The sequence below is a fragment of the Fundulus heteroclitus genome, chromosome 23, assembly GCF_011125445.2.
Source record: "Fundulus heteroclitus isolate FHET01 chromosome 23, MU-UCD_Fhet_4.1, whole genome shotgun sequence".
Classification (NCBI taxonomy): Eukaryota; Metazoa; Chordata; class Actinopteri; order Cyprinodontiformes; family Fundulidae; genus Fundulus; species Fundulus heteroclitus.
In genome coordinates this window covers 28189022-28215214 of record NC_046383.1, presented here as the reverse complement: position 1 = coordinate 28215214, position 26193 = coordinate 28189022, and the positions used below count along the sequence as shown (strand labels likewise).

The 26193-nt window shown below is 41.9% G+C and overlaps 1 protein-coding gene across 1 annotated transcript; it reads left to right on the top strand.

Annotated features, from left to right (window-relative positions):
- The first annotated feature begins 12420 nt into the window (after positions 1 to 12420).
- lcp2b (lymphocyte cytosolic protein 2b) lies at positions 12421 to 20811 on the top strand. Its single transcript, XM_021310173.2, has 12 exons — positions 12421 to 12498; positions 14351 to 14413; positions 14511 to 14557; positions 14635 to 14697; positions 14779 to 14807; positions 14891 to 14925; positions 15088 to 15292; positions 19536 to 19620; positions 19733 to 19811; positions 20096 to 20170; positions 20280 to 20429; positions 20583 to 20811. The coding sequence occupies exons 1-12, from the start codon at positions 12421 to 12423 to the stop codon at positions 20706 to 20708; spliced, it is 1035 nt and encodes a 344-aa protein (XP_021165848.2). The 3' UTR covers positions 20709 to 20811.
- Positions 20812 to 26193: the final 5382 nt, after the last annotated feature.

The following is a 26193-nucleotide window of genomic DNA, read 5'->3' as shown; positions in this document are numbered from 1 at the left end:
TGAAATAGTTTCCTGAACACCACCTCACTTTCTCTGGGGCCTTACCTGGTTTTAAATCATACTGTATCCCATGCCTCATCCACAGTTTCCAGCTTCTGAGGGGGGGAGCATGTTCTCTAATCTGGACAAAAGAGGAAAACAGGGAGAGGGGGTGGCAGGGGATTTCCCACTGGGACCCCCCTGGGCCACTCAAGTATTCATCCAGACAAGCCTGGGGGTCTGTGACAATCGGAGAGTGATTGATCACCCCTTCTTCCAGCTGCCCTCCTCTGTCACCTGGGTGTGAGATACCAGGAGGCCTAACACAGGTCGGGGCTGCTTCTGCGAGACCACATTGAACACAGCGTGTTACAATTTAGAAAGAAAAGACCTAATTGACTATTTAAGCTTGAAGGTTTTGGATCCGCGTCATGTAACGCTTAAATGCATTCAGGCCTTTCTAAAAAAAAAAAAATAGAGCCTTAAAAGGACACTTTGTGTCATTTTAAAAAAAAAAAAATGTGCTTAGAAATACCTGAATCAAAATGCTAATTTAGTGTATTAGGAGCTAGTTACATGAAGGTAATACAACGGCATTAAGAAAAAGATAAGCAATGATCTAATGAAAGGAAAAAGACACTTATGTTGCATGTCAGTCAGGACATGGGGGCACAGCCACTTCAAGACAAATCGCAATCAATCATCATTCAGAGACAAAGATTGTTTCCAATTGAAGAGCATTTTAGGCAGCTACGTATATATGCTGTATTTCCAACTAAGGTGGACGGACATGTTCAACTCAAGTTCAAGCTTGACATACTGCAAATTTTGAAATACAGTGTCTTGCAGAAGAATGCATATCTTAAATACATGGTTTTAAATTCTGTCCCCTTGCAACCACTAACATCAGTGTAGCTAGTTGGGAATTTGGGAGACTAACACAAAATTATGCAGAATTTTTAAATGCAAGCCCGGTTTTTCAAAGTTTTCTTAAATTTCACAAGGGTAGCATACAGTCCCTTGTAAGTTACGTTCTGTAAAATGCGGTGATTTCAGGGTGCTGTACAACCTCACCCTGATTTCGACTTCCCCACAACTCTGTTCCTGACTTGTCTGGTGTGTCTCTTGGTCTTCGCAACGCCGTCTGTCCGTTAATGTCCCCTATAACAGCCCAGAGGCTTTCACTTGAATGGATGGCTTCATACTGAGATTAAAGGATACACAAGTGCACGCTGTTTCCAAAGTAGGGGACTTTGGTTCAGCGGTATCAGATTAAAGATTGCATAAGAATACATAAGCATTTTAGACACCACACAACATTCTCTACTTCTCAGTTTTCTACTACTTTGTGTTGGTTCACATAAAGTCCCAGGGATCCTATTGAAAGATGTAGATCTAACCAGGGGCGTAGCTATGGGTGGGCCTAGCTGGGCCTAGGCCCAACCACTTTGTTGGAGAGGGTTTTCACAAATATTTCAGAATAACTCTAATTGACAAAATCTTTTTAATCTGTATTAGGCAGCCCAGGAAGAAGGTAATGAGTCAGGGCAGAGACCAGGCTGCAGCACTGACAGTCAGGGAGAGATAGAGCAGACAGTGATAGAGCAGGACATGGATCTTTGTTTGATTTATTTGTTAAATATTTATTTTCAGATGGTATTTGACACTTACTTTATTTGCGTTCTTAAAAGAAGCAGGAATATGTCCGGCCCTTTGTCTTGATCTAGATTCATTTTGCACATCTGTTGCATTTGACCACTGTCATGGTTTAAGTTGTCTGGCCTCTTTCTTGTTTTGTAGTTCACCCAGCTCTCCCTCCCACAGCCATTAGTCACACCTGTTGGTAATCAGTCAGATGCATTTCACCTCCTAGTCTCCCTATTTAAGCCTCCCTCTGTCTCACTCTTGTGCCGGTCCGTCTTCAGTCACCACCTCTCCATGCCAGTCTTCGTTTTGCCTTAGAAGATTTGTTCCTGTCGTTAAGGTTAGTCCAGCCAGTCACTCTAAGGACTGTTACCCTCTGTGTTTTCCTGGAGAAGTTTCTGCTCTGTGTCTTGGTGTCTCTTCAGAACTGCTAACCTGACTAGCCGCCCAGGAGATGCGCTGCTCTGAACCAGTGTCTCCTGAGAACTGCTACTGTGCTCTCCCTACTGTGCTTCCTGGCCACATTGGTCGTTATGGACTCTAGCTCCGGGCCGTCAGCTCCTATCGTCACTTACATCTCTGATCCTCTGCAACCCTAACCCTCTGGACTTCATCATCCACCATCCAGCAACCTCTTGTAATAAAACTCTTTAAAAACCTTCAGTCCCGTGTGCGCGTCCTGAGTACACCGGTAAACAAACATGACAACCACAATGTGGATTTTAGTATTGTGTCACTCTCAATGTCCATGCTAATACATGAAATTATGTGGCTTATTTCCCTGTTACCTTGTCGCTCCTTTTCCAGATCCGTGTTCAATTGCTGATGGAATTTATACCCATTTCTTTTCGATTCTCGTAAGCAAATAATTACAATAATTTGCTTACAGGATTTATTTATTTTTTACCACACATCTCATCTTCACTGTTTTAGAAAACAGCAAGCTTCATGTTCTCAGTAAACCGGCGGCACAGAGAGGAATTCGCCTAAGAGCCACGGGACAGTAATAAGCCAAATGCAAGGAGATGCATGTGAAGGTGGAGTTGGATATTGACATGATGCATGCCAAACGGGACATTCCTCCTAGGGGGCACAGAGAAACAGAATTATTTTATGGGGTCGGCTCGCTGTGGGGCTGTTGCACGGTAATGTTGGTGCGTACTTTTAAGGGACATTTTTAGAGTCTTGCAACATTGGGAGCTTCAGCACAGAACCCTCATCCCTCTTAGTCCGTCTTTGAAAAGAGCATTTTACAGTCTGTATTTATGCATTTTACCCGCAATGTTTATCCCTTACACGCAGCGCCAAACTGAAAAGAATTGTTTTTATTACCCTCACAGCCTCAACCGGGTATTGTTATGGATATTAATAATTATCAATTAAGTGAGCACACCACTCATGAAAACAAATGATGCATCGTTTGTCTTTAATTCAAAGGCATGAGCGTTTGAATGTCTCTGTCCCCCAACGCAGTCAGGAAACAGAGCAATGAGAAAAAGAACACACTAACTTTTATACATTCTGGGTTAACAAAGAAAGTGGGAGTTATCGTCAGAGGAGTGCAGCCACTGGTACGATCCAGTTCCTATCTAACTCAACTCCTCTCTGTGTCCTTGGATGTGGAAACACAATAGTGAATCTGTGAGCATTAGAGCTTCTTTCACACGGGAAATATGCAGGTGCATCTAGACAAGATATGATCAGAGTTACATTCATCAATAAAATTTTCACAACAATCCTCTCTTCTGATGCTGAAATCATCACATAATAAAGAAAATTTTCAAAGACTGTGAGCCTGTAATAGTAAAAAAAAGGAAATTGTGTAAAAAAAAAAAACATAAGCAAAGTGAAAGATAAAGAAAATAAAATAATAAAAAAATAGTTAGAAAGAAAATGTTAAAACATACATCTTACTGAATTTTAAAATACTAGAATGCTGAACATCAGTATCAACTCCCCATCTGGCTTAGAGTTATTACATCATTATAGCATTTTAAGTAATGTAAAATCCATCTTCATCAGTACTGTCATCATCTTTTAATTTAGAAACATCATACTTCTCCAAATTATGGTCAGTATAAACAGAAAGCATGTCTGCATCATTATTGATCTTCAGCATAGTGGCATAAGTCATTTTCATTACCGTTCTCTTAACAATTGGAATAATACAACATGAAAGAAAATTCAAAATCAAAAAGAAAATAGATAGAATTCCTCCAATCTTTATTAACCAGGAGGTCCAACCACCAGAAACGAGCCAAGACACAGGATCCCAGGATGAACCAGTATTTTCTTCCTGCTGGATTGTCAGCAACTGTTGTAATTTATCATGGATATTGGTCATGTTGTGAGACACATCAGGAATAAAAGTGCAGCATTGTTTCCCAATTATGTGACAAACACCTCCTTTCTCAGCTAGTAGGTAATCTAGAGCCAGTCTGTTTTGCAAGGTCATTGTTCTGATAGCCTGTTGTTCCTTTGTCAGAGAGTAGAAACCTTTTTCAGTTAAAGCAGTGAGATTTTCTAACTCAACAGACAAGTCATTGATTCTATGTGCTGCATTAGCAACACCATAATGAGAAAATAAAATACCCAAGATCCCTTTTGCTGTTTAAGCCTTGCCTTCTGTTCCAGTAACGAGTAAATTGAATCATACATAGTAAGGGCAAGTAGTAAATGAGCTAAAAAGTACACTCCAGACCAATCAGCAGGCAGATGCAAATATGATCTAATTCCACACATCCAAACCATGTTCTTAAGACATTAAAATACATCTCTGCTGGGAAAATTTTAAGTTACCTGTACCATGCAGTTTACTTCCATCTGGCAAAGCTGTAAGATTAAGGGTTAAAACATAGCGTGCTGGAAATGAAGATCCTGGAGTTGTATAAGGGTCAGATTTAACCACACATGACTTGGAGGAGTGACTTCTATGGGTCATTGCACATGAAGCAGGTATGATTACTTTACAATCTACTGTCATTCCCTGAAAATCAGGTGCGGATTCTTACTGCACTAAACAGATGTCTGGATCGCTTATGGGATTTCTACTACCTTGAAACCTGTAAAGAGTTTCTGTTATGGCACAAGTTAAATTAGTCACATCAGAAAACTTCAGTATCCTTTCGGTCTTATGGTGTAATTTTTTACCCACTAAAAATGGTCTCTAACCTGTTAGATTGATGACTAGGGAAAAAGGTTGCTAGAATATAGGCAGTGTCAACAGAAACAGGTAACAACAATGGTTGGTTGTCAAGAGCATGTAGAATCAAAGATAAGCATAACAACTGTCATTTCTCGTTTTCCGTGCAGTCTGATGTATAAGTTGTCACTAGATGTTATGAGCATGATCATGAAAGTCACTGAAGTGATGGGTCTCTCTTTTAGTCAGCCGATGGGTATGATTGGTGTGATTACTTAGTTTAGTCATAAATTGTTCGTGTTGTACCTTTTCTTCAGTGAGCACAGGAGTGATAAAAATGAGTGTGATGCCAATCACCAGTTCTAAAAACTTCAGTCTTCCGTACCGCTGCATGTTGATCTTGGCTGTGGAGTGGATTGTCCTTTCTTCTGGTACTCAGTACTTTTTTTTTTTTTTTTTTTTAAACAGAAACGAAAAACTAAATAAAAATCCCGCTGCCTCTCCAGAGTGGCTCTGCGCTTCACGCTGCCCTGTTACCGGCCTGGTACAGGTGGGCGGTCGTTGGAACCCTTTGTAGGCAGAGGGTTCGGATCCGGATGCTGCTCAGGTGGTGTTCCTTGGAACACTTTGCACTGTGTGGCATGGATCCAGGTGTTCCTTCCTTGGACCTTCATGGCAGTGTGGGTCACCAGCAGGATCTGGAACGGACCAGTCCAACGCTTGTCTCTCCAGTGGCTCCTTCTGGTGTCTCGGATCAGCACCCACTGTCCTGGCCTGGAATTGGTGCAGGATTTTATCAGCCACTGGGGTTAATGCAGCTCTCACGGCCTGATGGGAAAGAGAAAAAGAACGTGACAGAACCTTACAATATTCTAACATTGAATATTTAAAATGAGCAGTTATTAATGTGGATAAGTTAGTATTGGGTCCTCCTCCCCTGTGCTCGCAAAAAGAATTTCAAAGGACTTAGATTAGCTCTGGATCTATTTCTTATCCGCATGTACAAGAGAACAAGGGGGAGAGCTTTTCGCCAAGATAAATATGTTTCTTCACAACATTTAGCCAGTTTGCTTTTTATGGTGAACTTTTTTTTTTTTTCTACAGCTACTCCTGATTTGGATGATAAGCACAATATGTTTTTAATTAAGGTGGAGTGGTGGCCTAATGGTTACAACAGTGAGCTTGCACTCAGAGAAGGATGCAAGTACCCGGTTTCGATCCCCACAGGCCTGCACTCTGGGTCCCTGAGCAAGGACCCTTAACCCCATGATTGTTCCCCAGGCAGCCGCACAGTGGCAGCCCACAGCTCCCCTAGGGGATGGGTTAAGATGCAGAAGTGAATTTATCCACTGTGAGATCAATAATGTTCAATTATTATTATTATTAATTAGAAACTCAGAAGTTTGCTGATTTCCTGCAGAGATTTGTTTACTAAATATGTCCCATTATCACTGGAAATTAACTCCTGGACCCCCCAGCATGGAAAAGATCTCCATTAATAAGGCTTTAGCGACGGCACTGCTGTCTGCGTGTTTCATTGCAAAAGCTTCAACATACATGGAAAACATGTCCACGACCACTAGACAATATTTATTTCATTCAACAGGTGTCAGCTTAATCAAATCCATTATCAGATGTGGGAATGGAAATTGTAGAGGCGTATGTGCAGTTTGTGGCTGTGCAGGAACCCTAGACGGGTTGTAAGAAGCACAGATCAAATACTTTTTGCAGTAATTTTTCAGCTACCACTGAAAACCCATTTGTGTACCAATATTTTTTAACCATATCCAGCATCGCCTCTCTGGACGCATGATCCAATTCATGTGTCCATACCACAGTTTTTCCTTCCACCAACTTACAAGCCTCAGTTAAAGCGATGAGTTGAGCTGTTTGAGCAGAATAGGAGTGCTGTAAAGGACCTGAGCGTAAAACACCTGAGTCAGAACACACAGCAAACCCATCTCAGTTTAAACCTGGAGCAGAACGGGAGGAGGAGCCGTCAACATATATTCGAGGTCGGTGTTAGACAAAGGAATGTATTGTAAGTCAGGACGAGGGGTACAAACAACATTTAAGACAGCTGCGCAGTCATGACTTTACTCATCCTCCTCTGTAGGCAGAAGTGTGGCTGTGTTTAAAATACTGCATCGTTTTACAGTAATGTCATGTATGTCCAATTAAATTTAGGAAAGTTTAAGCCACCTTGCTGCTGATAAATAAGAAGTCTTTTGTTCCAGGAGGATGATAGAAACAGGATGTGGAACAAAAACTGTCAGAGAGTTGTAGCCAACAATGTCACGTGACGCTAACACTGCTTTCTCAGCTGCAACAATAGCGCACAAACAACCAGGTAAACCAGCTGCAACAGCGTCAAGTTTACTGGAATAATAGGCCACAGCTCGCAATTTGTCACCATGAGATTGCAACAAAACAGATGACATGAAATCAGATTTTTTATCCATCATTTAAATAAATGGTTTGTCAGAGTTTGGCAAAGCCAGCACCGGTGCAGAGGACAAGGTTGCTTTCAAAGAGAGAAAGCCAGTTCTGCCTCAGACGTCCATGTGATTCTACCAGCAGCTGCTAGTCCCCATCCGTGTATTAAAGCAGCCAACGGAGATTCAAGCTTGGAGTTGTTTGAAATGTGAGCTCTGCAGTAACCTGTCATACCCAGAAATGAAATAATTTGTTTCTTTGTGATTTGTTTTAGGATTTTTAGAGCCACTTTGATCCGCTGAGGTGACTACTTTTTGCTTTTATGTTAAAGAACATGGCCCAAAAATGTGACTTTCTCCTGCACAAACTGCATTTAGATTTTGAGACTTTATGGCCTTTTTTAAAGAGATGTTAAAGCTATTTCAACATGTCTGTCCTGCATTGATTAGCTGATTCGGTACAGATTAACAAATCATCAATGTATTAAATGAGAAAGTTTCCACAAGTCAAAGTCAAGTCCGTCAGACACAAGGGGAATACTATGTAAGTCATTTGAATCATTATGTCACTGTCAGGTGTCGCAGCATTTACTGCTGAGACAAGATGTTAAGGCACAGGAGCAGCTGGAAGCTTCCATTCGTATGCATACAAAGATTTATCTAGGGCCCAAAGTACTGCAGTAAAGTCAGAGTCCTGAGTGTGAACCGTCAGTCCGTCAGAGGTTAAAATGATAATGTCCAAACTACACATCAAAGCTCTATCCATAAGATTTAAAGGACACAGACGAGACACCAAAAAAAAGGAGAAAAAAAAATTGCTTCAGCTTCACTCCCTGCGGAGTGAAACACTTTAAAAGAAACAGAAAAACTTTTCCTAACTGAAGCTGAGACAGAATAAACATAACAGCCACTGAGCTTTGGCTGTTACTTGATACATTTAGCAGATAAAAATGAGTTACACCCGAGTCAACAACAAAATAAATTTCTTCACCTATTACTAGCGTAGAAAACATTTTTGAAGGCATTTTTTTTTTTTTTTTAAAGGACAGGGGTTTTTGTATGGAGATGTGTGCCTGTTGTAGCAGCTGTGGCACATTCTAAGTGTGTGATGGCCTCTGTGAGCAAACTATGTGGATCAGTTGAAGCAGGTACCATTTCATTCAAACACAGGTGTAGCGGTGTGTGTGTGTGTGTGAAGCCTCACGCCCCTTGGCAGGTCCCTTCTCAACGAGGTTGGCCTCCGGATCAAGGGTCCGATCCCCCACCTGTCAGTTGCCGGCACCAGGCTGCTGCGGTCCCTGCGGGCAGTCGTTCTTCCAATGTCCCAATTGTCCACAGTTGCGACATGCATCAGAACGAGACCACTGTCCACAACCTATGCCCTGACGTGCATGACCATGTCCACGATGGTTAAATCCTCCCCGTTGAGATCCATCAGAAAACAGGATTAGGGCAACCTTGTGCAGATCAGTGTCTCTTCTTTTTTCTTTCCTCCACTGATGACATTACTGCTGAGCACGTTTCTTTGAATCAGCCAGATGCAAAACTTGACTCCAGTCTCCAGACAAAGTTCACTTTCTGCAGCGACCTTTCTCCTTCCTCTCTGGGATTAGAGAGGAGGGCAGCGCTGGGCTGGATGTTAGCTGCAGTCCTTGGTCTAAGCATGGGGTTCATTCGCTCCCGTCACCTCCAGCATGGGGAATTGATGAATCTGTCCTTGGTTTACTCGCTGTTTCCCATTTCTCTTGCATGTGAAAAACAGAGAGGTGCGAATAAAGTCCAGTTCTGGCTTTGAGATGACTCTTGTGTCTGCTCTGCCTTGGGAGTGACTGGGTCTGATGAGGGAGGGATCCTCCCGTAGTTTTCCACCCGCTGCTCCGTCAGAGCCGCCCTGCTTGCTGAGCTCGCCTCGCTCCCCAGCCTCGCCTCGGTCCGCATACTGTTGAACAGGTTGATGTCTTCTCGGAGGGGGACAGGAGTCCAGATCCGGGTCAGCCACCTGGAGGGCCTGCAGCTCCACCTGCAATGGAGCATATGGAAAGGAGGGTGAAGCACCACATGTCTATATGTAATTTTAAACAAAGGGTCATCAGCAGCACAACCAGTATTGTCAGTCTGTTACCATGTCACCAGAAAAATATTTTCCCCTGCCCTCTGTTTCAGTTCAGAATTTAGTTTTAGCATTCATTGCAACACTTTATTCATTTTTCCCGCAGATCTAGATCCCTGTTTATATATATATATAGATATATATTATTTTTACTTTTTACCTAGTCTCTCTCCATCAACTGTTTAACCTTATTTGACTGATTTATAACTTATAAACTTATAAACTGACCTATAAACCTATTATACTTATAAACTTATAATAACTTATTATAACTTATCTTACCAAATGAAAGCACATTCAACACAATCATCTCCACTTTTCCCCCCATAATTTTATGTATTGGAGAGTCTGGAGGAGGGGGAGACACCCCCGAGGCCTTTGAGGTTCCGGAACCCATTTTTTTACCACAGGCGGCACGTCTGCCCGTCCTGGCTTTCTCCTTTATGAGGTGTAGAAATGCTAAGACCACCCGCAAAACCCTTTGTCTTGCTTGGTCCTATTGTTACCAATAGACCGGGTCCTATTGTTGCCAATAGACCAGCCCTGTTCTCCAGACAGGGTCAGGCCCTCGCGCTGATGTTCCCACTCCACCAACTCTGCAAAATTAAACAAGTATTAGGAGATGATGGTTAATGTACAATAAAATGGTTTAGAGCAGTGTCTCACTCAGAAATTATGACAGAATTTTCTTTGATTCGGATCCGATCAGCCAGGAGCTGCAGGCAGGTTCCAGGACTCCCCTTTTTTTCAATGTAGGTGGACTGAAGATAGGTCTTCAGGCTGGCCAAGCATCCTTATCCCTCACCATGCAGTCCTCCTGGCATGTCGGATCCTGCCGACAACGCCAAATTGTAATGGATATTAATAATTATCAATTAAGTGAGCACACCACTCATGAAAACAAATGATGCATCGTTTGTTTTTAAGTTATTTAATTCAAAGGCATGAGCGTTTGAATGTCTCTGTCCCCCAACGCAGTCAGGAAACAGAGCAATGAGAAAAAGAACACACTAACTTTTATACATTCTGGGTTAACAAAGAAAGTGGGAGTTATCGTCAGAGGAGTGCAGCCACTGGTACGATCCAGTTCCTATCTAACTCAACTCCTCTCTGTGTCCTTGGATGTGGAAACACAATAGTGAATCTGTGAGCATTAGAGCTTCTTTCACACGGGAAATATGCAGGTGCATCTAGACAAGATATGATCAGAGTTACATTCATCAATAAAATTTTCACAACAGTATCATGGAACATAAATTATGCTGGGACCAGACAATCAATTCCCAGATAGCCTGTTTGTTTTTCTATAGCCATCTAGGCTGTGTAGAAAAGTGAGACGCAGTGAAGCGCAGAGCCTTCCCATTAGTTTATTATACTAATAAAACCTGGGGATACAACATAAAAGTGCTGTTTCCTATATTGTTATTTCCTGCAGGCTTAAGACTAATGCTGGTGGGTTAAAGGCGAAGCAGGAGTCCATGCCTCACTGGGTCCGCTTGGAGCACAAACACGAAACATCTGCTTGGAGAACAGCTTCAAACTCAGCCTTTGGCACACGTAATTACACACTTAGAGGCACTGTTCGCAAATACAGGGGAAATAATGTCTGGTCAGGGTGGAGGTTGAGATGAGAAACGTGTCGCTGTGAAGGGTGACGACCAAGGTTATGAAATGTAACAATCTACAAGAGCAGGAGCAGATCAGAGGAAATCTGAGCAGTGTGATAATACCTAATGAAACAGCATAACCCCCTTTTAACTGGTAACTGTAAAAGTTACCAGTTAAAAGAAAATAGCAGAAGTTTCCCAGTCATTAAACTGTTTTTGTGTGTCCTGGGCCTCTGTATCGATGAAGCGATGGCGGCCGTTACTAAGTGATGTTGTGTTCAGAAACAGAAATAATGACTGACAGGATGCCGCAGTTTAATTTATTCAGAAGCTACACTGCCATGTTTGTGGCTCTAAATCATCTTACATGTGATGGGTCCTGATTATTTTCTTCCGCTGTCAATTCAAGGATGTTTACTTGAACACAGCAGGTATTTTCTCCTTCTCCTCAGCCTGTATCTTCTCCACAGTGAACTTACAAACGTGCAACTTACAAATAAACTTACTTTCAACTATAATTATTTGGTCCACCCATTTTTTATTTGGCTCAGCCGAATTGCCAGAAAAGCAATTTCTGGCTATGCCACTGGTTCTCACTTGACAGAATGTGAAAAAGGTCAACAGGTAAGAGCGCTTTTCCACAGCAAATCAGGATGTTACACGATCAGGTTACAGTAAGCGTGATAACAGGTCAGAATAAGAATAATAATTCCTTTACTGTCCCACAATGGGGACATTCGGGTGTGACAGTGGCAAACACACGGACAGTTACTCACAGCTATAACAATGATGTCATTTTGTGAAAGCTGTGTTTAAAAGGAATGCACACGAACCATAAACAGAGTGCAAACCTTTAGATAGAGATAGGATCATTAAAACAGGGTGTTCATATCATATTATGTTATGCTTCAACCTAAAAGTAAAACATGATTATTAGACCGTTTTGATACATAGACCCCTATAATTATAAAGGTGTGCTTTAATATAAAAGGTTCACATCTGAATTTTCTTCATGTCTAGCAGATATTCTAAGTTCTGGTCTTTAAGTTGTTTTTTTTTTTTCAGAACACATTATTTAGTTATGGTAACACCTAAAAACACACAATGCTTGTTGGTAACCTCTGCCAGTGTGATGGAAGAGTGTGGACATTAGCAGTTTATTTAAACAGGAACAGTTCCATATTTGTGAAAGAAATCAGTTGTTTGGGCGCTTACAAAAACCAGCAAACTTGTGACGGTGTATGCTAGTGTGCTAGCATGCGAAAGGAAATCAGCAGCCTTCGTGTTTACACTTTGCGGACACCAACAGCACTAAAGATAGGCCTTCACGACCACTGAAACTTTCCTTAATTATACCAGAGGTGAGAAAAGGATGTGTCAAAAGTCTCTTCGGTGGAGGAGGCGATTCTTAAGATCCGTTTTTAAGAGTAGGTCTAATGTGATGTGGAGACAATTGCAACAAGCCTCGTTCGTTCGTTGTTGGTCTGCCGGTAAGAAACAAGCATGAGTTTTACTGACGGTCCCGCCAAAGAAGAGGTGATGACATGGGACCCAGAGAAGTTAGCAGACTACGTGAGGCGGGTGAGTTAAGGATGTGCATGTGTAGAAATGTAATCTTTCGCACTTTATTTGACAGTTTTGCTCAAATGTTTGCGGTGTTTTCAAGTCCACAATTTCCTCTATATAGCTGTCAGATCTAGGTTAATTTAGCAGATCAGCTAGTGTGCCACAGTGTGTTGGATGTTTTCAGAGGTTTCATACATTTCCAGAAATTAGTTAACTGGTTCCTAGAAAGTCAACGAGCTGCACGTTTGTTTAAAACTAAGCCAAAATGGGTGTTTTGTAAAAAAAAATAAAAATAATAAAAATCCAGGCCTCAAAGGCTTGTAGAACTACATTTAGCAGCAATAATCTGAATATTTGTCTTAGATCTTATTGTGGAGGAGTTCACAGCCCATCATCTTTTAGATTGCGTCACTTCCAGGAGATGTGGATATCTTCATCTACTGATGCTGAATTGTGACCTTTGAGGTTCTGCAATTTGTTTAACCTTGGCTCTCTGTGACCTCAGCGTGTAGTAGTTAGGGTGTCTCCCCCAGAGAAAGCCAGCAGCCACACAGTGCCACTGTGTTGGGTCCAATTTGCCTCTTACTTTTCGAACCGCTCTCATTATTTGCGGCATATATTCAAGAAGAGGCCAGAACCATTGCTTTGAGATGTTGGTCCGTACCGAAATGACGGCCTCATAAAGTTGCTGCTGATTAGTTGGCTGCAGATGCATGACCTAAAGCTCTGGATCTACCGCACCCCAAATGTGTTCTGTTGGGTTGAGATTTAGTGACTGTGGAGACTCAACGTCATATTCAAGAAACCAGTCGGAGATAAGCCGAGCCTTGTGACGCGGTGCTTTATACTACTGAAAGTAACCATCAGTAGATGGCAACAATAAGGTTATAAAGGGATGGACAACACTTGGGTGGGAGGGAGTATTGAAACAGTTCTCTGTGGTTAATACTGGACCCCAAAGTATGCCAACAAAACTATCCCCCACGTTGTTATATTGTTACAACCACCATCTGGAAGTATTGATGCAAGGCAGGATGAATCTGCGCATTGTGCCAAATAAAATCCAGACACATCAGACCCAGCAATGTTTTTTCTTTTGTATTTATCTGTTATCGTCCAAATCTGGTGAACAAGCTGCAGTCTCGGTTCGCTTTTCTTTGGAGAGACATCGCTGAGCTCTTCTGCTGTTTTAAGCCCATCTCAGGAGCTCAGAGATGCTCTTTGTGGCGAGTTATTTGAGCTGCTGTTGCCATTCTCTCATCTGTCTTCAGAGTCACTTAAAAGTTACCTTTATTCCACATTCTGATATTCAGCAAGCCGTCTTCACCAAAATAAAAGCCCTTCCACTTAGGGATGTTTACCAGATGCATTGGATGAGCACCGTCTGGCTTTTCCTTTGCCTGGAATTTTCTTTAATACTTTATATGGTGTCATGATGCAGCGCATTATGTCACACGTTGTTATCACTCTAAAGTTGTATTTAACTAATTTAACAAGAAGTGAAACTCTTTCAACTCTTCCTGTCTGGTTATGTCGAACCTCAGGATGCAATGAAAGCTTTGAGGCGCACGGCATACTTCAATTTTGCACACACCACCAACATCCTGGCTCTCTTTGATGAGCATTGGCAGGGTTGTATTTATCTATTTTTAAGACAGCAGAGACTGTGTAATTCTTTGTGTCTGGTAATAACGTTAAACCTTAGAATGCAAAGGCTTGAATAGTTTTAATTTGTTCCCCTGAGTTCATCATCGTCGCGGTTTAATAGTGAAAGGCCGGTTTTATTTTCTGCCCAGAATATGTTCAACAACATCCATTTAAACCTTATTTTGCGCTTTACAAAAACCCACCGTTTTTGTTTCCTCAGCTCAAGTTATTCTGCTGTGACAACGTAGTGCTGAAGAGGGCTATAACTGGAGCCCAGTTCATGGTGAGTCAGTTTGCCGCTCTTGCCGTCTTCAAGATTCAGAGCGATGAGCTAAATGAGCAACAGATTTTCTTACTTCCGAAACATGCAACTCGTCCAGCAAATGAAGCAGCACGAGCTGGCAGTGTTCCCAGTCCTCCATGTCCCGTGAGTGCATCCCACAGTTCTCTGACGTGCTCATGGTGTTGGCGTTTTGCTGATCGCTTGGCTCTCATCGTTTCCAGGATGCTTGCAAAAATCCAAAGAGATCTCAACAGGCGAGAGATGAGGAAGGGTTTTGGGTCAAAGTGAGTAAAGGGATGTTATTTTTGTCATCTGAAAGTGAAACTAACCACAGAAAGCAGAACTCACCTTCTTTTTATGTGCAGGCCTAAGACGCAGGGTCGCTCTGAAGAAGGTAAACGACTCAGTTTAGCTCTGTATATAAAATCAGCCATCTTTGCAACCTGACTGTTCTTTTGAATGTTTGTTCTTATGCAGTGCAAGGTGAAAACGTCTGGGATCAAAGGGAGTTAGTAAGTGAAACGCTGTCTAGTTATTTGTTTGGTTTTGGTCGCATAGAACAAAACGAAAACAGGCAATATCATTGTCTATGTGACGTGAAGAAGTGAAACATGACTGATGTAATCAGGCTTCAAAGGCATATTAGTTAAGCCGGATCCCTTTGCTCCATTTAGGTGAGTGAAAATGATAATGACTATGAGAAGTTTAACCCGGACGCAGCAGAGGGAAACTACATCGTTGCTCTTACTGAGCCACACGCAGCGGATAATCTGCATAATGCCAGAGCAGGAGAAGATCACAGGGTTAAGGCGATCGTTTCACACAGGCTGAAAATGCCTGAACCCCAGAAGCCGTCTAAAGTCCCCTACCGTCCCAAAGGTAACCAAACGCTGCTATGAAGAGAGATGTGTTGAGAGCACAGAAATTAAAAGAATTATGAAAACAACATGAATCAACTTCCTTCCACTGTGTTCACTCCAGATGGAAAATACATGTATTGTTTTAGTGCTGCTGAAAGAAGCATATCTCCTGACTGTGTTTATTCATTTCATGAAAGACGTTTAGTGCCATGTGACATGTTTGCATGCAGTGCTTAAGGAGGACCGGTACACAGCACCGGCACTGTAAGGTAGTGAGGTCAAGAGTCAGCAAGGTGAACAAAAAAAAAACAGCACTTGAGTGGACCAAGCCACAATTAAACAGGGGAGAAAAAAACAAAAACAAAATCTAAACCGAAAAACAAGGATAAAATTATTTATCTAATTTACAAACTCATCTACATAATGAAATGGTCTGCAAAATACACCATGTAATACAAGACAACTCAAAAGTTACTTTGAAGAAAAACAAACAAAGCACTACTCAAAAGAAAACCCTCTAATTGGTAGAACCCAGCAAAGCAATCAGTGACATCATCCAGACATTTAAGCGGGAAATACTGGGCCGGTTCCTCCCATACTCCTGCCCTGCTGCAGATCTTTAAGGGACAAACAATCGTGAGTAGAAGGAATGCAAATATCATACTTTGAAATCAAATAAACAAGTTCAACCAATAATCCAGAAGTAGTAGCTTTAACCGAAACATATAAATAGATGGAAACTGCAACATAGTGCTAACACAAACAAACCCGGGATAGTAAGTGAACCTAAGTTGGTTGCAAACTAATGTTTAAATTTAAGCATTATGACCAGCTACAGAAAGTAAATGAATCAGAAAAAACAATAAGTGGTGAACACAATCTGAACCACTTTGTCACAGGCACTACTAGGTTTTACCCCTTTAGGGCACCGGGACTTTTTTCTAGCGACTTCTACCCACATCCCCGTCAGTTTGCTACGGAGCCCTAGAGGGGTCATCGCAAAATGTTTTGCATGTTGAAAGAATGTGCGCTCGTTTTACTACATTGTGCACTCGTTTACTAAATCAAACGCTCGTTTTACTAAATTGTGTGCACAATTTACTATATTGTGCTCTCGTTTTACCATAGTGTGAGCTAATTTTACCAAATTGAGCTCTCATTTTAAGCACAGTAAAACGAGGGCACAATTTATTAAACGAGAGCACTATTTACTCAAACGAGAGCACAATTTAGTGAACATGGTTATAGAACATTGTGTGCACGATCTACTTAAACGTTAACCTGACAACAGCCAGCTGCATGTATCGCTCCGCCTAGCTCCACTCACATACATCTGGGACACCGCCATAGGCATTGCCTTTACTGAAGGCTGGGCCTTATCAAAACTCCTTGCATATGATTGGATAAGCCACTTGTCTGTCATCTTTATCAACGTGCTATTTCAACCAGTCACACCGAAGCTAACCCGTGACGCTGATGAGACCGACGCCGGAAAAAAAAAAACCTTTTTTTTTTTTTTATGTGTTTGCGGCTCTAGTGCAGGGTTTCCCGCAGCGCTATCTTGGCGAGGCGGCCGCGAAAACGTGTCGTCCACCCCCCCTCTCCGCTCCGCGAGCCGGTCCGCGGAAAACGTGTCGTCCACCCCCCCGCTCCGCGGACAAAAAGTCATCCACCCCCCCCCCCCCCCACCCCCGCTCAGCGAGTCGGTCCGCCTCGCATAAGCAAATCCATGCGGGAAACACTGTAGTGGCACGCGTTTCATTGACAGTGAGCTGACAGGAAGAGGGGGGGGAAGACAGGCGGCAAAGCGCCGCGGGTCGGAGTCGATCCCGGGCGGACCGCGTTGAGGACTAATAGGCCTCCCAATATGGTTAGCGCTAACCGCTAACCGCTCCGGGGCGCGTCCGCGTTGAGCGTCCCCGTACGCGCCCCGGAAAACAAAACTTGCCAAATCCGGTCGGGAGAAGGGCGAAAACATGGTTTCCACCAACAAAAGCCTTCAGAGCCGTTCTCTGATGTTCTTTTAATGAAACAATATCAGATAGATTGGACAACACGGAGGAAATAGCAGCATCAATGCTAACGCTTGCTTCCTCGATGCGAGCCGCCATTGTTGTTGGAATCTCACGGTGGCTTCTCCACTACGTCACATCCATGAAACACCCGCCCTGCGTCCTGATTGGCCAGACCAAAAATTTGGTTGGGGAAATCATTTTCAATGAGCCGTGTCCCAGATGTATGTGAGTGGAGCTAGGCGGAGCGATACATACAGCTGGCTGTTGTCAGGTTACTTAAACGTGGCAACAACATGTAAAACGTGCACTCAATATTGTCTTAACACATGTAAACATGAGCACGTTATAGTATATTCGAGATCTCGATCTACCAAAACGCACCCACGAATAATTAAAACGTGTGCTCGAATAAGTTTTATTAATTCGAGTGCTCAATTAAATGAAAACGTGCTCACAAATTATCACGACCTGAAAAAAAATATCACTTAAAGTGAGCTCTCCCGGGCTCCGTAGTTTGCAGCTTGTAGCCTATTTTTTGATAATAATAATTTAAAAAAAGAGGAAATCGCCTCAAAGAAGCCCATTGGTTTGCCGTACGATGTCTGCTCGTTTGAGTGGATGTAGGCGTTTTGGGTGAGAGAGGAAAAGTGGAGGATCACGGCTATGATGTTTAACCGGCTCCAAGAGGACCTGAACTGGAGCAGAGCTGACAGATGACTCTGAACATCCTTCACTACACAAGGAAACAGAGGTCGGACTCAGCCTCTGTAAGATCAGGGGTGGTGCTTGCCATGTACAAATTAACTATAATATTTGTCAGTGTGTTTCTCTTTATTCCCAAAAGAACATTTTAATATTACTGTTTTAAAACAGGTACAATACGTAAAATGAGAGATTAAGATCTTGAACAAAACATTAAACTAGTTTTGCATCCACAATGATGCATGAACTTCAATAACAGATAACTCTGTTTAACCTACCAAAGAGGAAGATTAACTGACATTAGATTTTAAGTGCTATTTAAAATGATCAAACAAATAAAGTAGTATGAAAATGCAAAAAGTGGGGAGTGTACAGAACGAGGACTCATTTTAAAGTGCTGTTAGAATGAGACTTATCTTTAGTGCTGCTTTTACGTGTGTTTGTTTGATGCAAACCCCTAAAACACCATAAATGTCAGACTTTGCAAAGGAAACTGACCAATGTGATCGTGACAAGTTTTGTTTTCCTGAGAAAGATTCAATCAAACCAGCTCATTAAAAATCCTCAAATCTTTTATCAAATTTTAAATCCTCAAAGTCTGTAGAACTTCTACATATTAGAAAGACATACATCTTTATGGAGCATTGCACATTTCAATGAAATTTGTCCTGGGCATTCAACCCATACCCAAGGGAGCAATATGCAGCTTTTATAGCGCGCGGGGAGCAACTAGGGCTTAAGGGTCTTGCTTGGTAACCCATAGTGGCAGGCAGGCTGCAGGGATGGAACCGGGTCTCAACGTTAGCACGCTGCTCTAACCACTCAGGTCAGAGCTCCCGCTGCAGATCTACATTCACAGACCTGTCCACCGCTGTTCAGACAAAATCATTTTTGAATTAAGACAGATGTAAGAGGATGCATGTTGGATCAGTTCTCATGTCTTTGCTTTTACATTTCTTATTTTTCATCTGTTCAAAGTTCAGCATAGCTTTTTTTAGTGAATAACTGCGTGTGAAATGATGCTTTTTTTCCCTCTACAGCAGCGAAGTTATTTTTACATTTGTTATTTTTCAATGCATCAACTCAGGACTGTGTTAAAGTATCACCTATAGCGTAGTTATCTATTTTTTTCTTCTTTTTTTTTTTTAACAACTCAATGACATACTGGGCACACGGTGGGCAGCACCATGGGAGAGACGGGCGAGATGTCCACCTTTTGCTTGAGCAAATATGTTTGTATTGCTTGCATCTAAAAACATGCTTTTTTATTGTAAATATGCCGTTGCTATAATTACCATACCTATGCTTTTACACCGGTTTCCTCCTACAGTCCAAAAACATGAGTTAAGTTAAATTGGCTCTCTACATTGCTTAAAGGTGCGTGTCTGTTAGTCCTGTGTCTCTATCCCACCCTGTGATGGACTGGCGACCTGCTCAGGGTGTACCCCACCTGCTGGAGATAGGCACCAGCACCTGGACACTTAAAGTTAAGTTTGCATATAATAAAGCATCTATTTGTTTCTCACGTTGTTGGTAATTTCCCAGCAGATGGCGCTGTTACTATGGCCACTGGTTCACTTACCATCAGGCGCCCACCACCAGTAGTACCTCAGCGAAATGTGTCCAATAGGTAAATGACCGGGACATTTGGAGTCCAGCAAGTGTTTTTAACTTCTTTACTGCAGTTGTTTACGTTTCAACAACTTTTTTCCACCCCCCTTTTTTAACTTCTTCTCTCCTAGAGCAAATCATCAAGTTGCACGGTTTCCTGCACTAACTCAACACACTCATCCAGATCTATCCGTAAGAACATCCCGACAGGTAAACAAGCACGTCCAGTAAAGATGAAGGCGCTTTACGCTGAAGTTGAGCAATAGGCGCGTTTTCAGTATCAAGACAGCAGATGGCGCTGTTGTTGAAAATACAACAGAACAAAAACGGATCAGACAGAATTACCTTTTTTATTAAGAAGCCAGATAACTGTCACTATCAAAGCTACATTTCCTTTCAACACAGTTGCAACATTAACAAGCAGAAATACAAAGATGGTCTTATTTGTCTGTTTTTTTTTTCTTTTACTGTCTTTTCTGTCACTGTGAGTCCAGGGCTTGGATCCCAGGTGGTACAGGGGGAGGATAAGTCGAAATCAAGCTGAAGTTTCTCTCTGGGAGGTGAACAAGGTTAGGTGTTGCATCGTTTTCCCTGTAAACATACAGACACGTTCCAGTTAGACTTTAGAAAAATAACTGCAGTTTCGTAAGCTCGTGTGTGGGGTTTGCTGTCTTGAAGGACGGAGCGTTCCTGGTGAGGGACAGCTCACACAGCTCAACACAGCACCCCTACACTCTGATGCTGCTGAAGCAAGGCAAGATTTACAACATTAAGATCCAGAGACAGAACGACTTCTACTTCCTGGGAAACGGCGTGAACAACATCAAGGTAAGCTCGAATACGCTGCATTTTGTGCTCTCTGTGATTAAAACTGAAAAGTTGCCATGTTGTGGCGCACCTCAGGGAAATCTTTGATGTTGACTTGTGCCGCGCCGCGCCATTAGCTCCCCGTCGTTTTCAACGCGTGCCGTTGTGCTTTAGAGGTTCCTCGGGGTGAAGGAGATGATCGTCCATCACATGAACACCCCGCTGCTGCTGGTCGATGCCACACACCAGTGCTCTGAGGAGCAGCCGCAGTGCTGCCTGCTGCACCCCGCGGGACTCTGACCACACCAGCAGCCGGCCTAATGCGAGGCTTCACATCTGTCTCTGGTCTCCCTGGCATGCTAATTTCTGCGTGTGTGTGTTGCTCTATTTTTTTTTTAAGAGTTTTTTTTAAGAACCTCTGCAATAAATGTCACTATGTTCACAAGCTCAAAAGGTCATTGTTATGTAATTCCTCTTTTTGCTACCTTTTAGTCTTTCTTTTAGGAAAAACAAAGAGAACAAATTGAAAATCTTTCACGTGGCTTATGGGTATAATTTTTGTATTTTTATTTTTTACTATGCACTGTTTTCACACAGATTACCTCTGCTCCTCACGCCTGGGTTTAGGCTCAAATTCGGGGCTGCTGCTGCTGCTGCTGCTGCTTCACCGCCTCTGGGATTCTCTGGAGGAATGCCACTTTGTCAGGGTGGTTAACGCAGACGATCAGATCGCATTGCTTCAGATGGGTTCGCACTGCGCAGAGAAACACAATCTGTTTTGTCACTGTTGCCTCAGGTCAGCGGCAACTGTTATTGAAGCTAAAAACCAAGCAACCCGAGCAGGGAAGAATGGAATCGCATCCACAGTGTCTCTTTTTAGTCCCTCCTCCCATCAGTCTTTCGTGGACCTCATTTGCATGCGGGCATCTCTATGACTTGCGGTCAAGTGTGCTGTCGTAAACAAACCGATCAGTACCACAAGCACATCGCGTAAATATTTCAGTGTGCCTTGAAGTTCTAAAAATTGTAAGATTTGACTCGACACCTAATGTGTTTCATAGGAAGCTCCTAAAGCTGGAAAGCTCTGCAAATTAAGTTTGCTGTCAGACAGAAGGTATACGGCACCTGGCTGAAACATCCACTTCACTCAAACCTTTATTTTTACTTTTTGATAGACCATAAATTAAATGCATTTTGTGGCACTTTATGTGGAATACTAGCACAAGATGGCACATAACTGTGAAAGCTGAAAATGATAATTGGTTTAGTAGTAAACGTCTGAGAGTGCGGTGTGCCGTTGTATTCAGTCCTCTCTACTCTGGTACCCAGAAATAAAATCCAATCTTTGAACATCTTACCAAGCCATTCACCTAATATCAGCAAATATAGGAGTATGGACCCACTTCAAACCTACGAAGACATGGCCGTCTTCCCAAAGATAGACTGAGAGCATTAGGCAGCGTAGAAGTCAACAGGCCCAAGGTCATTCTGGAGGAGGTGCTGAGATACACATCTCAAGTGAGAAAATGTGCTGACAGGACAAGTATTCGTCACGCATAAAATACACAATAATGAGTTTGTTTTTTTAAGAGTGTTAAGAAGAAAGCTATTGCTGAAAGAAGCCATAAGATGTCCCATTTTAAGTTGGCCACAAGCCGCGTAGAGCACACAGCGTATGTGTAGAGGATGGCTTTGTTCTTAGCCTACTAGGGTTCTCATTCAAATACTTGATCCCATTTCCGATAGTGTGGCAATTTTTCTTTTAACAGTCTGGGTTTTTTCTAGTTAATGGAAAATAGTTGATTAATTACAATGTCACAATATCTTAGTTTATTTAATTAGGGCAAAACCAATAAATAATTCAGCCCTTTTTCAGAAAATAAATGTCAAAGTTTCTCTTTCCCGTTTATCTAAACAGTAGACAAGATAACACAGCGTAAGTGTCCATTTTGAAAGTATGTACCTTTTCTTTTGCTGTGCAATAATTTTTTTTTTAATAATTACTCATCTTTAGTGTATCACTATGTGTTTCTATTTTCCAGTCAATTTGATGCTCATAAAAATAAATGTTACAACTACAAAAAAATGATCTAGTGCATACAAAACATATATTTTTTTACAGTGTAAACAAGAATCTGTTCCATGCAAATGTTTTCAACATGCCCTGAACAAATTCTGTCGTTTTGCCAAATGTGCATAATATTTCCTTAACCCGGGGCTCATACTGACTACGGTGTGGGTTACGGTCCTGATCCGGGGCCGGCCTGCCGCAAACCCAAACTGCTCCAAGGGAAACAGCGGTCAGCTGCGAATCCGGCTGGAAAGTTGCTCACGAGAACAGAAGTCAACGTGGTCCTTTCTGTTGCTGTTCCTCATAAATGTTCAAAAAAACATCCATGGTTTTTGTTTTCTAGAGCGAAACGCATAAATATCCCATTTCATTCTCCAATAGGCTCTGTTTCCCCGTGTTTCTGTGTTTTTGTGCTTACACTAGTCAAGTAAGCGTAAGTTGGGTGAGTTGATTTTATTCTGAATTTCACCAGAACTTTCTTCTGTTTAGCGCCTAATTTTTTCTGTTTATCTGGTGAAACTCTGGAGCGTGAGCCGGGGGTCCAAACATCCTTCTTGCAGAATTTTTTTTACAGGACTGCACGGCCTCGGTAATCGTACTCGCACCTGTACGTGATGTGAGTCTACACACTGGTTTTAATGATTCGGGTTCGTTGCGGCGCCTGCACCGTATTCAGTCTGAGCCCGGCGTTATGAACTCCAGCAGCAGGGCAGGTTGCTACGGGTTCTTACTTTTTCTGGTTTAACTGTCAGCTAGAGTCTGGCTCCACCATCACCTGTGTTATTGTTGACCACTTTAGCCTCCATTGCCTTAACAACTAAACAGAGGAGTAATGGAGGGGGTGCCCTGGTTTGTTTCATTCCTTCAATGCTTATTAGCTACCTGAGCTACCGCAGTAGAACTGAGTGTTGTGCAGTAAAGAACTGAACGTCTGGGATGCACACCTCGACAGAGGAGCTCAGACTGACAGAACATTGGGCTGTCTGTGTCCTTGAAGCTAATATTTAAACAGCTAGCTATCTAGCTGTTTAAATATTAGCAGTTAGAGGAGCTTTACAGACCCTTTTAAAGGAGGAATAAGCAAATTCCTATCAATTAAATTAAATTAAATTAAATTCAATTCAATTTTATTTATATAGCGCCAAATCATGAAACATGTCATCTCAAGGCACTTTACAAAATCAAGTTCAATCATATTATACAGATTGGGTCAGATTATACAGATTGGTCAAAAATGTCCTATATAAGGAAACCAGTTGATTGCATCAAGAAATTGTATTTTAGATGGAACTAAAAAAATAGTTATGTGAAGAACTAAAGGTAATGCTTCAGATGGTCTATGGTATGACGTCACACCGCATCTCTGTGTTGTTCTCCAGTCTCGTTTACGTAGCCGGGCCGGCCGCACGTGCACGTACGTGCATGTGAACAGCTGCCACTCAGGGCTCAGCCCCTCCCTGCCCTAAAACGGCGGAGAGCACACGCAGCAGATCAAAATATTCTCTTGCTAACAGCATTATAACATTATGAGTTAGTTCTTTACTAGACATGTTCCTCTGACAGCTGAGGCTGTTTTGCTGTGTATTTATCCTTTATAAATACCTGCATGAGAGCCTGTTTCTGCAGCTCTGCCGAGTGAAGAAATTAGTTTTGACAAACGCGAATGAGTAAGTGTGCAAAATGAGTATCATCACATAAGTTATTTCCTAGCGTGTTAGAATTTCTTTGTCCTGACCTAAAACTAAGTGAGAACCTGTGTTGCTGTTAACAGATGCAGTCTTCCAACCAGACTGAGATTGAGCTCTTCTGCATAGAATGATTAAAAACATCTGTCTCTACAGGTGCAGAGCTTGTAGAGCTACACCTCCGAAAACACCTGCAGCTGGTATTTCAACAGAGGGAGATTTTTACAACGTTTTGACTCAGGGAGACCAAATAGAAAAGCACCTTTTTATTTATATATATAAAAAAAGAAACGGAAACCGACATGCATATTTTCCATAGATTTGGTTGATGCAGCCATACATAAATCTGGTCAAGCTAAATACATTTAACAAAAATATCCCTGATACCTGCTTTAAATGCACCACCGGTCAGGAGATGTTTGTGGACTGTGTCTGGGTGCGCAGCATTATTAGAGAGCTTTGGGCGGAAGTGATCAATATTACAAAGGCGATTTGAATATCCTGTTAGATGCACAGATGGTTCTACTACACTTCTACCCAAAGAATCCTGAATTACACCTCCAACAGCACAAATGTATAGACTTTGCAATATTACAAGCTAAAATTATTATTAAAAGAGCCTGGTTTAGTTTCATGGCACCATTTATGGGCATGGAAAGTATAACATATCTCATTAAAAACAAACAAGAAATTTGGGTTGACTGATTGCATCATTTAGAATATTGGTCAATTCTTCCATATACTATAAAGAGAGATTATTTGTATTTCTTATTCTTACTCCACTTATTCTTCTATATTAATGGGAAGTCTAACTGGTAGGAGTTAATGCATATTGATTTACAGGAACCTTATAGTACTGACATGATTTTTATAGTAAATGAATTTCACTTTTACACAATATATTATGAATAACCGCAGCGTTTTTAAGAAAAGTATGTGCAATTTTAACAATACTTTTAGTATTGGAAATACACTTTTGTTTGATGTTTCTTATAAAGATGTGAATTAGAAAGTGAAACTTTGTTTTGTGTTGGGGTGGGAGATAAGATTGTTTATTATAATACTGATCTATTGTAAACTATTTTGTAAAGCATGAAATTTAATTTACAACAACTCATGCATATTTTTCCTTCCACTTCACAATCGAGTGGCACTTTGAGTTGGTCAATCACATAAAAATTTAATTTAATTTAATTAAGCTTTTATGTGTTTTTAAGGGGACAAAGGCTGGAAAAGTCCAAGAGTTCTGCAGACCGAGTCTTCCTTCCTGCTCCAAAATATACATTTATTTATTGCATAATCCAAAACAACCGTTTGTCATAAAGAGGTACAACCGCAGACTATCCCCATTCCAGGCATCCATCAAATTTAGTTCCAAAATACAACTTTGAGTCTGTGACATGGAAATGAGCTGATAGTTATTACTGAACATGATTAAAAAAAAAAGAAGAAGAAAAGAAAAGAGCACGCTGCTCTGACTGCCAACTAAACCACAACCATCCCCTAGGGCAGAACTAAAGTTGCAACATCACAGCGAACATCAGAGCCACTAACAGACAACCATCTGCGTAGAAATCCTTCAGTTACCCCTATCTACCCATCAGCAACTCCTGCTCTGACAGCCATTGCATCACATCCCATGCCAATCTGGACTGCTGATATCTGCAAGGCTGAAAACTGGTGCTTGGAATATTCAGAGCGTCTGATATTGTCGGAGCTGGAAGAACGGCTCCCTTTAGACGTCTCTGGGAAAACGGATGGGGTAAACGGTTAAACGTACATGCCAGCTGATCCATGCTGTTAGACAGCGACTCCAACCCTCTCAGGATGTTTTCCATGGCAGCGCTGGCCCGTTCTCCTTCCTTCTCTGTGTTTTCCATCTGCAAAAAAAAAAAAGTTACAAGAGAGCAGTTGGCGCCAACCATTCGCATACACCGATGTGGCATAACATTACGACCACCAACGGACGAATGTACCAACATCAATTATTTCTTCTGGTTCTGGGCCAGAGGACATGAAGCATCACAGT

What these genes read in the sequence shown, in the direction of transcription:
- lcp2b (XM_021310173.2), top strand. Translation starts at nt 12,421, where the DNA reads ATGAGTTTTACTGACGGTCCCGCCAAAGAAGAGGTGATGACATGGGAC. An exon ending in TTCCCAGTCCTCCATGTCCC is followed by an intron (nt 14,558 to 14,634) that starts GTGAGTGCATCC and finishes CATCGTTTCCAG; the next exon opens with GATGCTTGCAAAAATCCAAA. An exon ending in CTCTCTGGGAGGTGAACAAG is followed by an intron (nt 20,171 to 20,279) that starts GTTAGGTGTTGC and finishes GCTGTCTTGAAG; the next exon opens with GACGGAGCGTTCCTGGTGAG.